The 16305-nt window shown below is 38.6% G+C and overlaps 1 protein-coding gene across 1 annotated transcript in view; it reads left to right on the top strand.

Moving 5' to 3' along the window:
• LOC124775795 (protein CFAP210) overlaps positions 1 to 13358 on the top strand; it is a 183414-nt gene extending 170056 nt beyond the window's left edge. Inside the window, exons 9-10 of the mRNA XM_047250626.1 lie at positions 5392 to 5520; positions 13238 to 13358. Of these exons, the coding sequence (XP_047106582.1) occupies positions 5392 to 5520; positions 13238 to 13252 (144 nt within the window). The 3' untranslated portion in view covers positions 13253 to 13358. The remainder of the gene's footprint in view (positions 1 to 5391; positions 5521 to 13237) is intronic.
• Positions 13359 to 16305: the final 2947 nt, after the last annotated feature.

Below are 16305 nucleotides of genomic sequence, written 5' to 3' on the forward strand. Positions count from 1 at the left end.
CTGGATACTCTAATAAGTTAGCTCTAGGATATGGAATTCTTAGTACAAACATACAACAGTTGCCAAGATTTCAAATGGGTCTGCAAGAGTACTTGCTGACTCACATTATACATTTGCAACTGCAATCTCCTTTTATCATATGCCAGTTTCTGAACTTGAGCTTGTCAGTCAGGTTGGCTAATGCTTGTCTCACTTTCTCCTCCCACTGAGGTTCTCAACTGGTACCCTGGGTATCTTTTGCATTCACTCATTCCTCTCATCCTGCTGGAACATTGACTCCACTAGTGTGAACTGCATTGTCATACTTGTTAAGTGGTTCATAACTTCTTTGAGCTTTGCCAAGCAGTCAATCCATTTTGTCTGCCTGTTGTGGTAGTATGCACACATAAACCTGAATTCAAAGATGACTCTCTCAACTGGGCTTCCTTTGGGGTGGTACATGGGCATTAGTACATGGTTGATACCTGCTCTTGTGAGTGCATGCCTCCAAGCAAAACATGTGAAAGTTGCTGCATTGTCCGAAAGTACTGCATGTTGTTTCTCAGCTTGCAGCATGAAGGTGTTGAACAGTCATTTCAAAATAGGAGTATAAGTTGCTGGTTTCAATGGGTACACCATGACTATGATGTACCTACGTCCAGTTCTGGCCCTGGATACTGGCCCACAGACATCCATACACATGATGGCCAGGGACTTGTCCGGTATTATGGGGTGTAATGATCCTTTACACCCTTGATTATGTGGTTTCATTTCCTGACATACTTGAGAAGACTTGATTTCTTTCAACACTTTCTTTCTGATCTCAGGAAAGTAGCAATAGGTTCTAATCTTATTGGCACACTTGCATATACCAAAACGGCGCCAAATGTGGTGAATATAACAAATGAGTTGTTTTTTGTATCCTTGAGGAATGCACACACATCATTCTTCGGCATTCTCACTATTATGATGAATAATACTTGCTTTATGATCTTGCAAAACTTGTGCAGTCTGTGCTCTTGTTGGTGTTGCAGAGACTGACAAACCTTTGACCAACTGTCATCTTGTTCTTGCACTATAGCCACACTCCGAAAAAGTTCCAGGTAGTATCTCCTGTGAACTTGATCATTCATAAACGAGATAGGGGTGTCACCCATTTGTTCATCCACAGCTGTTTCCAGATTTAATCCTTTGGGAAGTCTCAGTAGGGCAGCAGCTACTACATTCTCCTTTCTGCGTATGTATTCAATTTTAAAGTTGTATACTTACAGTGCCAAAATCCATCCTGACAGTCTGGACTGCATTAACTTACAAGTTTGCAAGAATGTTAGAGCTTGGTTGCCAAATACACCATTGTGTTGTCTTCAGATAGTAAATGAACTTGCGGAAAGCCCAGACCACTGCCAGCACTTCCTATTATGTCACAGTGTACAACCTTTCACAGGGCAACAATGTTCTGCTAACAAATGCTCTTGGACAGAATGTTGACATTCCTTCTATCATCCTCGTCTGGAATAGGCAGGCTCCTAACTGATGGAAGGAGCATCTGTCATCAGACCAAAATCTAGTTACATGTCTGGGTTGTACAACAACTTGGAGTTTATTCTCGCAGTCACTTTCTTTCACTGCCACAAATCCATTAATTCTCTAGTGCACATAGCACAGAGTTCGTTGAACTACAGATGTAAAACACTCTCAACACAGCTGATATATCGGTTCCATCTCAAAATTAGCACATTTCTCATATTAGTACTGAGCCTGTGGGAACACACAGCAAACTATCAAAGTGTGGTGCATGTACATTGGCCAGGCATACGCCATGCCACTGTGATACAGGACAAGAATCACAGATAATGTCACCCCACATGCTCATGTACCTACAGGGAAAGTTGGGTAACTTCTTGTTATATCAGCAAATGATGACAAGCCAGCATTACATAGTTACCACTGGGCGCAGCACTACAAGTTATTAACTTGTAACATGGTATAACTGAATAAACATCTGACCAACCTAGCAAGTGTAACACCATCCTCCTAACATAAAACATTTTACTGGTAGTTATCTAAAAAAATGCACCCCATCTCTCACCCACACTAGGACAAGCTGCTTACATTTGAAGGTAACAAGTAAGATAATGTAATAAGTGGCAGTGGATTCAAGTCAGTACATAGGAATCATGAATCGAATTACAGTGGTGGGAGGATAGGTCCCCTTAGTGACATTTGGCTTTTGCTTTCTTCAATTACATTTTTTTTTCGTCCTTTACAGTCCCTATTATTGTTTCCGTTTTTGATAAAACCATTAACAGTAGTTTTAAGAGATCTATAGGGCCTTGACACAGACAGTTTTTACCTGGTGAAACTATCCTCCAACCACAGTAATTAATTTCATGGTTCCTATGTGCTGAATCCACTGTTTCCTAGGGCAGGTCAGAGGTGGGATGGCGGGAAAAGGTAGCTACCAGTAATTACTTTATGTTATGAGCTTGTTGCTACACTTCTGTATTGGCCAGATGTTACTGAGCTACACCATGTTGTAAGTTAATAATTTTTGGGGTTGTACCCATTGGTAATTATGTAACATGGATAGTCATCATTTCCTGATTCAACAAATTTGATTTTGTAAAGTAGTTACTCAACAAGAGCATTGGGGGGTGATAATGTGTGATTCTTGTGCTATGCTTCAGTGGCATGGTATGTGCCCAGCCGGTGTGCATGCACCATGCTATGATAGTGTGCCATCTATTTCCGCAAGCTCAGTACTGACATGGTGTTGCTGGAGCTCATATGGTGTGATGAGAACTTATTCCTGAATTTTGGTAAGTTTTGTCAACATAGTGGGTGTGGTTTTTGCGGGTACATTTCATCATTTTTACATTCAGTCCAGTTTTGTTGTAGGTTCCAGTTCAGTTTTCAGGTCAATGCTGATGGCACCATTGAGCCTATTTATAATTTGACAATATGCTCTCACTTGGCATATTACTATTATCTCGACAAGGAATGTCGAGTCTTCTATCCATCCGCACATTTGGTTCTGATGATATGATGTAATTTATGTGCGTATTTATTTTTAATTCCCATCATTTGAGATTGGGGTAACATAGGTTTTTTAATGGATACTCCCTCTTTTTTATTCAGATATCCACCTGAAGATGTGGCTTTAAGCTACAAAACTGGTTGTGGTCCCAGATTAAAATCTTACACACAGCTGTTTGTGATTTTCATTCCACAAGAAGAAATTCTTCGAAGCACTGGCTACTCAACTGGTTTTTTGCACCCCAGTTAGCATTCAAAATCACCAAAGAAAGTTGAGTTTGAGTAAAAAATTTCACTCTGCAAAACCATATGCACAATGGTTTAGGATAGGCAGGGGGGGGGAGGGGGGGGGGGGGGGGGGGGGTTGTTGGATGTGGTTTTTTTTTGCCCGAATGTAACAACTGATTCTGAGACACATTGTAGACATTAAATAAACTGTGTCAAGCAATCCAATACAAAAGGTATTGCAAATTCAGTAACAGGATTCTTTTTGCTTAATGTAAATCCCTGTCCACATTTGGCTAAACGAATACAATATCTCTTCTCATTGTATCTTTGGGAACTACTTGATATCCCTCTGTATAGGCCTGATGTAACATTTCGTAATTACCACTTGTTCCATTATGTGTGCCTGTGGGGGTGGGGGTAAAAGGCAAGGAAGGGTGGGAGGGACGGGAGGGACATTAAGATGTCAGCACCATGACATTGTAAATGATTGTCAAAATGGCCATTTAACAATTATTGGCAAATCAGATGACATTTTATGAGAAGGAATTCAGAATTGTTTTTCATTATGATGATGGTAGAAATTATGTTGCAAAGTAAATTAAGGTTTTAAAGCATATGCTTGAGTTTGTTTAGAATAAAAATAGTACTTGTGTAAAAAACATGTCTTGTCCATGGACATGTAAAGAGCAACTTCTGCAACCATTTGAAGGAAAAATGTCCATCACAGCAGCAATAAAAAGCCTCTAATATTGTATTCATTTACGGAAAACAGTATTATGACAATTTAGAGAGTAAATCATAGAAGAAAATACCTAAAATGCAAATTTGTTGATGCCAGTGCTAAGCATTTCTTGAAACAATGTAAAGAAGATCTTAGAAGTTGTTTTGTGCCTTGTTCAATCATAGATCTGACATGACAGACATATAGCAGAGTGTTAAGAAGTTTAGAAACAGGAAATATGCCCCCAACTTTAGAGACACAGCTACAGAGTGGACAGAAGACTATGCAGACGCGATTGCATCACAGACATCATTTTTTACCTTTCTAGTGATTTCATTTACTGTCGAGGTGAACGAACACTTTCTATAGATCCTTCACCGCCATTTCCATTAAATAATTGCAACTGCAAACAATCAAAACCTATAACACTGTCCTGCTACTGATACTTGTTGTCTGAGGCTCACACATTTGCCATAAGAAATATTACGACATTGCTATGCTCCTTGAAGAAATGTGGTGTATGGAATCGTCTACACTTATTTGTTACATACAAATCATACTTAAGTAGAGGAAATATTGTTGCGTCTTACATGGCAATTTGCCTAACCCTATCCATCAGAAAGACTCTGGAAAGCATTATTAAAACTCAACTGAATTGGATACTTGTGCTTTGTGAATAACTGGTATCATGGCTGTGTTTATCCACTGCAATTTCCTCTCCATATTCCCCTTTGATATGTTAGCGGTATGGGATAATTTATAAAAGCCTACACATAATCTTCAGATTCCCACACAATCTTCAAATTCCTGATAACTTCATCATATGTATCTGCAGGCTGTTTCATATTTGATGGGCATGCATTCAATTGACCAATGAGATGTTGAGCTCATGCTGAATATAACAGGGCCTCACTCAAAGGGCAATCTTCAGTCCAATAATGTATGCCGTATGTACTGCTGACACTGCATATGAAGACAATAACTGTGGGGTCATTTTCCTCAAGGATACTGCCATAGACTAGATAATGCTATTGCAGCACTAGGTGGTTATCCGATAAAAACAGGGGGCTAAAATATCACCTTGCAGATATCAAATAGTGTTGTTTACCCACAAAAGTCTGCTGAAGCTTGCCCAATGATTAATTTGGACGACTGTGTGATATACAACCTCAGATGCTTTATTCTTTGCATAGGCAGTTAAATAGTGCATTTGCTGTCTTCAATTTTTTTCATTGAACAGTTTATTTACTGTATATCACAGTCACTCATTCCAGGTATTTGATCCCCCCTTTCTTTCTTAAAGTATAACTTTAGCTATCGTCTACCTGAAATAATCTATTCCTCTAATTATTCTTTCATCTTGAACTATCTAATTTTGTATTGTGGTAATAAATTTTGTACTTATCCTACTTTTTTCAATGTTTTAGGCATACAAAAAGAAGAATCAACTTGTGAGTATCCAGAGAGATGATCCGCTGCAAAGATCACGTGTTCCTTTTGGACCTCGGTACACTTTTGAGCCAGAGCAAAAAACATTTTTAAAGGAGGAGTCCATGGTATAGTAAAATTTAGTCTGTTGCCATTGACAAATATAAAATAGTTGGCATATATTACTTTGAAATTTGTCCTGTTAAATCATTCAAATGAAGAGTATGTCTTCATAGTATTAATAATAATATTTTGTGGTATTGTCATTATATCATTTAGTGAAACTGATTTGTATGCCTATTAAACATTTATGAACATAATTTCTTTTGTAACTGAAATAATTTTCTTGGTGAGATAAATGCTAAAAGTGACGTGGCACGTGTATGACAACAGGTTACTTGCAGAAGTTAAAAAGTATGTGATGGTTGGTGAAAACAGAGTTATTTGTAGACTCAGATGTACATGTAATAGTAATTCACTGAGCAGAACACATTGTTACAGTTAATTCTTCAGACTTTTGATGTAAGAAATTGGCTTTATTTGAGTGAGAAAAAATATTTTTATTTAATGCATTATTAATTAAAGCATGCACTGAGGCATTTAAACAATCATTCTTTCTGTGTTCCATATGTGAATGGAAAAAGGAAGAAACCATAATAACTGGTACAATGCGATGTATCCTTTGGCATTCACATCACAATGGCTTGCTGAGTATAGCTGATGTAGATGTAGACTCTTTTCTGTGACATTGATTTGTGAAGGTAATGATATAGGAACGTATTGGAAGAATTTAGTCATCAAAATATAATGCCTTACATGTATGAATTTACATACTGGCTATACTGCTTATTCACAACTGTATAAATGTTTATGTCATTCATAAAGTGTAAACCATGAAAATGTCATCTGTTTGTGTACGGATTACCTGTGGAGTTCTAGTGGAAAAATCATCAGTATATTTTTTTCATATTCTTGATCTGTTTGTGGTAAATGGTCATGTTTTACACAGATCAGTAACAGGTCAAGAAATGTCATCAGCAGAGTTTCTTCTCTTGCTTGCAAGGGAACTTACTGAAACATACACATAGATCACAGACCTGGCAGGGATAGATGGTGTGATAATAATCTAGAATTCATGGTGAGCCATTTGCAAAATGTTATAACAAATGAGCACTCCAAAAGAAGTATACTAACATGTAAATGTATGGTCTGTTGGAAGCAGAGTCTTACCACACAAAGATGAAATACTAATCATCAGCAGAAGATGGATGAAACTAGGCTAATGAGAATGAAATCATTACTAAACAATAAAAAATGAATACATAGAAAACAAAATAAAAATCATTTAGGCTGTAAAGACTTGGACAGCGCTTTCAAACTTAAACAAGCTCAGCGAGCACACCTATTTATATATATCCATGCAATGGTTAGTTTGTGATGTCATCAGGCCACTGCCTAAGAGTGTGGTGTCACACCAATGTATGTTATGGAGCTTGTAGACGGGAAGAGTTGACACTGTTTGCTGTTTTCAACAAAAAGAAAAAGGCTTGAAATTAGGTGAATTGTTAGCCTTAGTGCTGCATACAGTAAACTGTGCAAACTCTTCCCTACTACAAGCTCTATGAGAACTTAAGCAGCAGTCTTATGACGTCACAAACTGACTGTTGAATGGATATGTATAAACAGTTCTTCTAGCTGACCTAGTTTAAATTTGAAACTGCTATATGAGTCTTCAAAGCCTCGGATGGTACCTCCAGCATTGGAAGACAAAATGTTAGACAGCAAAATACACCTTGTATCATGGCTAAATGCCCATGAAACAAATAATCACTAAGTACGCAAAACAAAAATCTATTTTTAATGCCACCAGTGCCATTCCAAAGCCCAGATAAAAGAAAAAGGATGGAAAATACACGAAACACGTGTAAAAATACTTGCACATCTACTTTAAAACTTTGAAGATTTTCTCTAGTTAAGTGCTCACAAACATAGATTGGAGATTTGGAGTGCTGTGATATCTATTTCATTTGTGAAGAGCACAAAAGTAAAAACACAGCATAAATTGCGTCACACAGACAAAAACAATATGAGATCATATATTTAATATCAAACTATTTATACAACAAAAAATATTCATACACCTTTATTTTCATTGCTTTGAAAATTTTTATTGCACAATTGCATACAAAAACATGTCATTTTTTATGTCTCCATAAACTTTTCATGCATTTTGTGGCTGTCTATGGACAAACTGTTGTGGCAGAAAACACAACAAATATATGAACATCTGTGATTATGTACACGTGATTTTGGGAAGTTACGTTACAGTTATGAAATATTACTGTGTGACAGGCAACTATCTCATCCATTTCTGATGGACATGTTTTGGAAATTTAAAAAGAGTGTTGCCAAATTTCTCAACAAGATGAGAGATGTGGCATAGATGTATTGTTTACATAATATGCTTATTACAGATTGGCAATCCGTCCTCCTCCAGACATTAAGCATTCAATTAATCAAGAGAAAAATCATTCATGAAGCTGCCAAATAGGTCTAATGATTCAATAAAAGTGAAGTTAAAAAGTTTTTAATGTGGTGTACAGCAAATATCAATATAAACATTAATGTTGTGAAAATTGCAACACCAAGCAGGATACGTGTGCCTAAAATAACCTCTACACTACAGATTGAATTCATGACCCTATACAAATGACCAGGATTTATCAACTGTACATGATCATTGGCTTGAAGATTCAGCAGTGTGTGGAGCTTAAATATAATAGCATGGACAGAAGCGGTACTAGATATATTTCTGAAAAAATGCCTTCTGTGTGCTAGCCCACAGGGTATTGCCAGTGATTGCTGGAGGATCATGACTGAGAAATTGGTGGTCAGTGCTTGTACATTCTTTGCCACATGTGATCAGGAATTGTCCTGCTGTAATAAAGCCTTTGGATTGCTTGAAGGGTGGTACTTCAGGCTCCAAAACTTCTCTGATGTGGCATCCATTCTCAATACATGGGAGTTGAGATCGAAACTGTACCAAATGGTGCATCAAATCATCATTCTTCATATTTGTCCACTATGCCACCTAATAGTTCAGGTTGCCAAATTGTGGTCAGTAATGTCCTGACATCCAGGATGAATTTTCACTGTGCAGCAGAGTGTACATTGATTTGAAACTTCCTGGCAGATTAAGACCGGATGCCAGACCGGGACTCAAAACTGTGACCTCTATCATTCACAGGCAAGTGCTATACCAACTGAACTATCCAATCATGACTCATGACTTGTCCTCACAGCTTACCTCAGCCATTGCACCTCCTACCTTCTAAACTGACATGTATGTAGAGCAAAACATTTTGCTACGCAGATTGTTGGTAATGGCTTTAATATGCTTATTATAGTCTGAAGTATACAGGCTGTTACAAAAAGGTATGGCCAAACTTTCAGGAAACATTCCTCACACACAAAGAAAGAAAATATGTTATGTGGACATGTGTCCGGAAACGCTTACTTTCCACGTTAGAGCTCATTTTATTACTTCCCTTCAAATCACATTAATCATGGAATGGAAACACACAGCAACAGAACGTACCAGCGTGACTTCAAACACTTTGTTACAGGAAATGTTCAAAATGTCCTCCGTTAGCGAGGATACATGCATCCACCCTCCATCGCATGGAATCCCTGATGCGCTGATGCAGCCCTGGAGAATGGCGTATTGTATCACAGCCATCCACAATACGAGCACGAAGAGTCTTTACATTTGGTTCTGGGGTTGTGTAGACAAGAGCTTTCAAATGCCCCCATAAATGAAAGTCAAGAGGGTTGAGGTCAGGAGATTGTTGAGGCCATGGAATTGGTCCACCTCTACCAATCCATCGGTCACCGAATCTGTTGTTGAGAAGCGTACAAACACTTTGACTGAAATGTGCAGGAGCTCCATCGTGCGTGAACGACATGTTGTGTCGTACTTGTAAAGGCACATGTTCTAGCAGCACAGGTAGAATATCCCGTATGAAATCGTGATAACGTGCTCCATTGAGTGTAGGTGGAAGAACATGGGGCCCAATCATGACATCACCAACAATGCCTGCCCAAACATTCACAGAAAATCTGTGTTGATGACGTGATTGCACAATTGCATGTGGATTCTCGTCAGCCCACACATGTTGATTGTGAAAATTTACAATTTGATCGCATTGGAATGAAGCCTCATCCGTAAAGAGAACATTTGCACTGAAATGAGGATTGACACATTGTTGGATGAACCATTCGCAGAAGTGTACCCGTGGAGGCCAATCAGCTGCTGATAGTGCCTGCACACGCTGTACATGGTACGGAAACAACTGGTTCTCTCCATACTCTCCATACAGTGCACTCTCCATACAGTGACGTGGTCAACCTTACCTTGTACAGCAGCAACTTCTCTGACTCTGACATTAGGGTTATCGTCAACTGCACGAAGAATTGCCTCGTCCATTGCAGGTGTCCTCGTCGTTCTAGTCCTTCCCCAGTCGCGAGTCATAGGCTGGAATGTTCCGTGCTCCCTAAGACGACGATCAATTGCTTCGAACGTCTTCCTGTCGGGACGCCTTCATTCTGGAAATCTGTCTCAATACAAACTTACCGCGCCACGGCTATTGCCCCATGCTAATCCATACATCAAATGGGCATCTGCCAACTTCGCATTTGTAAACATTGCACTGACTGCAAAACCACGTTCGTGATGAACACTAATGTGTTGATGCTACGTACTGTAGAGCAATGAGTCGCATGTCAACACAATCATCAAAGTCAGCATTACCTTCCTTCAATTGGGCCACCTGGTGGTGAATCGAGGAAGTATAGTACATACCGAAGAAACTAAAATGAGCTCTAACATAGAAATTAAGCGTTCCCGGACACATGTCCACATAACATCTTTTCTTTATTTGTGTGTGAGGAATGTTTCCTGAAAGTTTGGCCATATCTTTTTGTAACACCCTGTATATGGTTTCTGATGAAACTGTATATATGCCACTAGTACACAGCATAGATCTGCCAACTTGCAGTATGGCTCCCGTGTAGAGCCAATACTCTGAACAAAGCTGTGTGGTCTATTATAGCCATGCAAAAAAAATGAAACAGTAGCTACTTAGTGTTGTGGTCACACTGCGTGTTTCAGCTCATGTTCATCTGTATGGCCCTCTTCTTGCTATTGGTTTCACACATGCATCATTGTCATAACAATATGCCTCATGCAAGATAAAATACTAAGGAATGACAAACCTTATCATGCAGACAGAAGTCTTCACTTTTTCAATTCACATACCAGCTGATATTGCTGTCTTTGATTTCACAAGTAAATACTGATTGCTTTCACATTTAATTAACATTTTTCATAGAATGAGCTTGGTGTGGCACTAATATTGATGGCCGGCATAGTGTTTTACAGATCTTTTTTTAGTTGTTTCAGCTATTCTTTCTGGGTATTATAACAGTCACAGACATTTGGTATATAACTGAGGAAGCAACAACTCTTTTTCACAAAGCAGTTTTGCTGCTTATTTTACTATATTGAACACAAGCAGTCTGCTGCAGTAGATAATTATTAGTATAGTTTTGTTACTTCTCTTTATTATTCTCCATTTTGAGTCAGTCCACATACCTAAAATCTTGCTTTGGGTGGGATCTACAAAATATAGTGAATGAGAATGGACCATAATTTTTGCACCATCAAAATTTCTTAAGTTTCTTAAGAGGTTCTGTGATAAGTTTTTGTATAGTAACGGCTGGAGACTTTATTCTGGTACTCAAGATTATTTTGACTAACATCTGCTTTTCTTTGCACCTGTTGTTCAGCAGGTGCTCTTTTACAATAAGTTTTCATATAATGTACTAGCTTACAAACCCATCATTGTCTGGGTATTCATTTTACTAATTTTCTATTATGAGGGTTGACTGAAAAGTAATGCCTCCACCTACGTAACTCTTCAACAGTTGGCAGCATTGGTATGTGGCAGGTACGGGCTTGTTCCGTAGCCTCTTCTCTACAGCTCCAGTCGGTGGGAACCCTTAATATTGAATGGTTGTGTTGTTACAGTGTAAAGTATGGAACCCAGCTCGGATGGTTGGTCAATGTGATTTAAACAATGTGCAGTCACTGAATTCTTGACAGCAGAATGTGTCACCCCAAAGGAGATTCATCAGAGAATGAAAGCAGTTTATGGTGATTGTGTTGTGATTACTGTGTGTCACAGGATGTCCAACTCTTTGTTTATCATGCAGATCAGATGCTCCCGCCTCAAATTTTTAAACTTACTTTTCCAACGCTGCACAGTACTCACAGCAACACAATCACCATAAACTGCTTTAATTCTCTGATGAATCTCCTTTGGGTAACACCTTCTCCTGTCAAGAATTCAATAACTACATGTTAAATCGCATTGACCAACTGTCTGCGCAGGGTTCCGTACTTTACACTGTAACAACACAACCATTCAATGCCAAGGCTTCCCGCCGATTGGAGCTGTAGAGAAGAGGCTATGGAACAAGCCAGTACCTGCCGCATACCAATGTTGCCAACTGTTGAAGAGTTATGAAGGTAGAGGCATTACTTTCCAGTCAACCCTTGTACAAAAGAAAACAAAAAATATCATTTACCTGTATTCATTAAAACTCCTTTGATATTAGAAAGCAGTTATACAAAGAAATATGCATAACTTATAAATGTATAAATAGAGTATCTCAGAAAATTTCTGTATACTGGATACAACTGCTTCACTTGTCTGTCTATAGGCAGATGTTATTTTCACCTACATCTGTTTGCACTTCACAGGTGCAAGCTGTAAAAAGTTTAGGTATCTGGGATTTCCTTATGTTGACTAGACTGTACAAAGATCTTGTTGTTGTTGTTGTGGTCTTCAGTCCTGAGACTGGTTTGATGCAGCTCTCCATGCTACTCTATCCTGTGCAAGTTTCTTCATCTCCCAGTACCTACTGCAGCCTACATCCTTCTGAATCTGCTTAGTGTATTCATCTCTTGGTCTCCCTCTACGATTTTACCCTCTACGCTGCCCTCCAATACTAAATTGGTGATCCCTCGATGTCACAGAACATGTCCTGCCAACCGATCCCTTCTTCTAGTCAAGTTGTGCCACAAGCTCCTCTTCTCCCCAATTCTATTCAATACCTCCTCATTAGTTATGTGATCTACCCATCTAATCTTCAGCATTCTTCTGTAGCACCACATTTCAAAAGCTTCTATTCTCTTCTTGTCTAAACTATTTATCATCCACGTTTCACTTCCATACATGGCTACACTCCATGCAAATACTTTCAGAAACGTCTTCCTGACATTTAAATCTACACTCGATGTTAGCAAATTTTTCTTCTTCTGAAACGCTTTCCTTGCCATTGCCAGTCTAAATTTTATATCCTCTCTACTTTGACCATCATCAGTTATTTTGCTCCCCAAATAGCAAAAATCCTTTACTACTTTAAGTGTCTCATTTCCTAATCTAATTCTCTCAGCATCACCCAAAGGATCTTAGTAGTAAGGAATAAAATGTGTTAAAACTTCATGGCTGATGTGGCAGTTTTACATGCATCTCAGGTTTTATGACGTATCTCTTGAACTGTGTGTTGTATAACTATATATATTTGTGCAGGCACGTTCAGCAGCATATTTTGATATTGTCTGCAAAATTTATTGCAGATAGAGTTAGTAGCACAGAAGTAATAAATTTAAACATTGTGCACGATGCAGAAGTTTTTCATGCATCTAATTGTTGATGTCATGTCTCCTGAACTACAGTTCACCTGCTTCGCTGAGTGATAATGTGTTTGCCTACCATGCAGTGGTTCCAGGTTTGAATCCCAGCTGGGTTGGAGATTTTCTCCATTTGTGGACTGGGTGTTGTGTTGTCATCATCATACTCTCATCATCAGTGATACACAAGTTGCCGAATGTGGCGTCAGCTGAAATAAGACTTGCAACTCGGTGGCAGAACTTCCCTGGACGAGGCCACCCGGTCACCAGTGCCACACAATCATTTAATTACGTTTTCCTGAACTGTGATAGGTAGGTGGTTCTTATCTCCACAGCACTGCTGTCTGACATTAAGGTATATTGTACACCAAATTTGGTTGAAATCAATGGTTTAGGTCAAACACACACACACACACACACACACACACACACACACACACACACACACACTCACACACACATTCACCCATTTTTATAGCATGTATGGATTCATACCGTACCTACCATCTCCGACAAATCTTCTAGGTCTATAGTTGTAGAGCTTGATCAACTATACATTTGAACTGTAATCATGCAGTATGTCAACATGTTCCATGTTTGATTGGAAGGTTCTAGCTTTTGTCTGAAAATGCAGTGATATCTTCCTTAATCTATATGTACAGCACATGTAGCATTTTCTGTCCTGTCATCTTAATCTGTTCATAAGCTACAGTAATTGTCATTGCTATTCTGTTTGTTATATAGACTGAGCACATACATTAATTTATGCATGTATTTTTTAATTGAAGGAGTGTCCCTGTGTAGAGTGCGACCTTTTGAAAAACGTATTTAACAATTTCTGTTACTGTTGTTGCTGTCTTTTTAACAGAATTAACAATAATATATATGGTGGGCATGACAAAGCATCCTACAACACATTATTAAAAGTGATATTGCAGTGACTGTGTTGTTCAGGAGTATGATGCAAAGTTCTTTTGGACATGCATGCATGTTGGAAGGAACAGACACCGTGCTGACTATAGCCATTATGAAATACATGAAATGTATTCACATATACAAATATGGACAACTATTTTGTAAAGAGTATTCGATGGCATTAGGCCCTTACTTAGCTTGCATTTATCATGAATCTCTAACCCAGTGCAAAGTCACGAGTAATTGGAAAAAAGTGCAAGTGACTCCTGAATAAAGAGAAAAGAACAGATCTGCGTAATCAGAGACCAATATCCCTAACATTGGTCTGCTGCAGAATCCTTGAACGCATTCTCAGCCTGAATATAATAAATTTTCTTGACTCCCAAAAAGAATCAGCACAATTTTAGAAATCATCACTTGTGTGAAACTCAGCTTGTCCATTTCTCACATGATATACTGTGAACTATGGATGAAGGGCAACAGGTAAATTCCATATTTCTAGATTTCTGGGAAGCATTTGGCACGGTACCCCTCTGCAGACTGTTAACGGAGGTACGAGAATGTAGAATGGGTGAGAGTGACTTGAAGACTCCTTAAGTAATAGAACCCAGTATACTGTCCTTGATGGTGAGTATTCATTAGTGACAAGTATATTGTCAGGAGTGCCCCAGGGAAATGTGATACTGCTGCTATTATATTCTACATACATAAATGATCTGACAGACAGGGTGTGCAGCAGTTTGTTTTTGTTTGCTGATGACACTGTGGTGTACAGGACAGTGTCAAAGTTGAGTGACTGTAGGAGGTACAAGATGACTTAGAAAAATTTTCTAGTTGTTGTAATAAAAGGCAGCTAACTCTAAAAGTAGAAAAATGTAAGTTAATAAGGATGAGTAGAAAAACAAACCCATGATATTGGGATACAGCATTAGTAATGTGCTGCTTGACACAGTCATGTATTTTAAATATCTGGATGTAGTGCAAAGTGATATGAAATGGAACGGGCATGTGAGGATTTTGGTAGGGCAGACGAATGGTTGACTCTTGGGAAAGTGTCATTCACCCATAAAGGAGACCACATATAGAATACTAGTGCAATCTATTCTTCAGTACTGCTCGAGTGTTTAGAATCCGTACTATGTCAGATTAGAGGAAGACATCAAAGTAATTCACAGGCTTACTGCTAGATTTGTTACTAGTAGGTTCAAACAACACACAAGTGTTATGGAGGTGATTCAGGAACTCAAATGAGAACCCCTGGCGGGAAGGTTCTGAGTGGAAAAGGAAAGGAAATGACCAGTAGTGGTACAGGGGTATCCTCCGCCATGCACTGTACAATGGCTTGCCTAGTATGTATGTAGATGTAGGTGTAGGTCTGCCAGCTAACGAATCGTCGTATGTCCTCTGTGACATCAGCATAATTTTTGTTAAGGTATCCCCATTATTCAGTGGTGTGCCTTGCTTTTCCAAGCCAGGATGTCATAGCACTTAATAACTGCCAAGCCAGCAGGTACTGCAACATACAACAAAACTGTTACTGTCACCTCACCTTGAAAATGCACAGCTTCCATATGTGTCAGTTTACATGAGGAGACAAAAACAAACTTCCAAACAGTTTGTTATTCTAAACCAAATAGCTAATAATTTATTTTCAGAATAACAATTGTCCTTTGACGGTAGGCAGACAGGTAACACATGGCTTTATCGATTGTAATACATTACACTACATTATCCTGCAACCAAAATATGAAGTACTCATTGCTATCAAACTTTTTTAATAAAGTATCAGAGTTAATGAGCTAGAAATGTTGTTTAGTAGGAAGAAAACTGATGTGAATTTCAGTGAACAAAGCTTGTAACACTCAGAATCTCTGTGCTTAACCTGTGACGAGTTAGAGATGGGTGCAGAGTTCATTATTGATATTACAGACAAGGCGCTACTCAGGAGGTCTGTCACTGTTTCTTTTCAGCTGATGCTAGTTGTTCCCTGTGAAGAAAAAATTATTGAATGAATACTATGAGTAAGCAAGGTCTGAACTATTGTAGATGTCAGCTGAAATTAAAGGAAGACCAAAGGAGAAAAAGATTGGTACTTAGTCTGTCTCTGTCAAAGGTCAACAAGAAACTGGCAGATTTAATCTTCCGTTAAATGGCGGTGACTACAAGAGAGCCAGCATCTATATTTTCAACAAATCCCCCATTTGTGTGTGTGTTTTGTAATTATTAGCCACAAAGAGTTTTG

This window comes from Schistocerca piceifrons, chromosome 2, assembly GCF_021461385.2.
Source record: "Schistocerca piceifrons isolate TAMUIC-IGC-003096 chromosome 2, iqSchPice1.1, whole genome shotgun sequence".
Lineage (NCBI taxonomy): Eukaryota > Metazoa > Arthropoda > Insecta > Orthoptera > Acrididae > Schistocerca > Schistocerca piceifrons.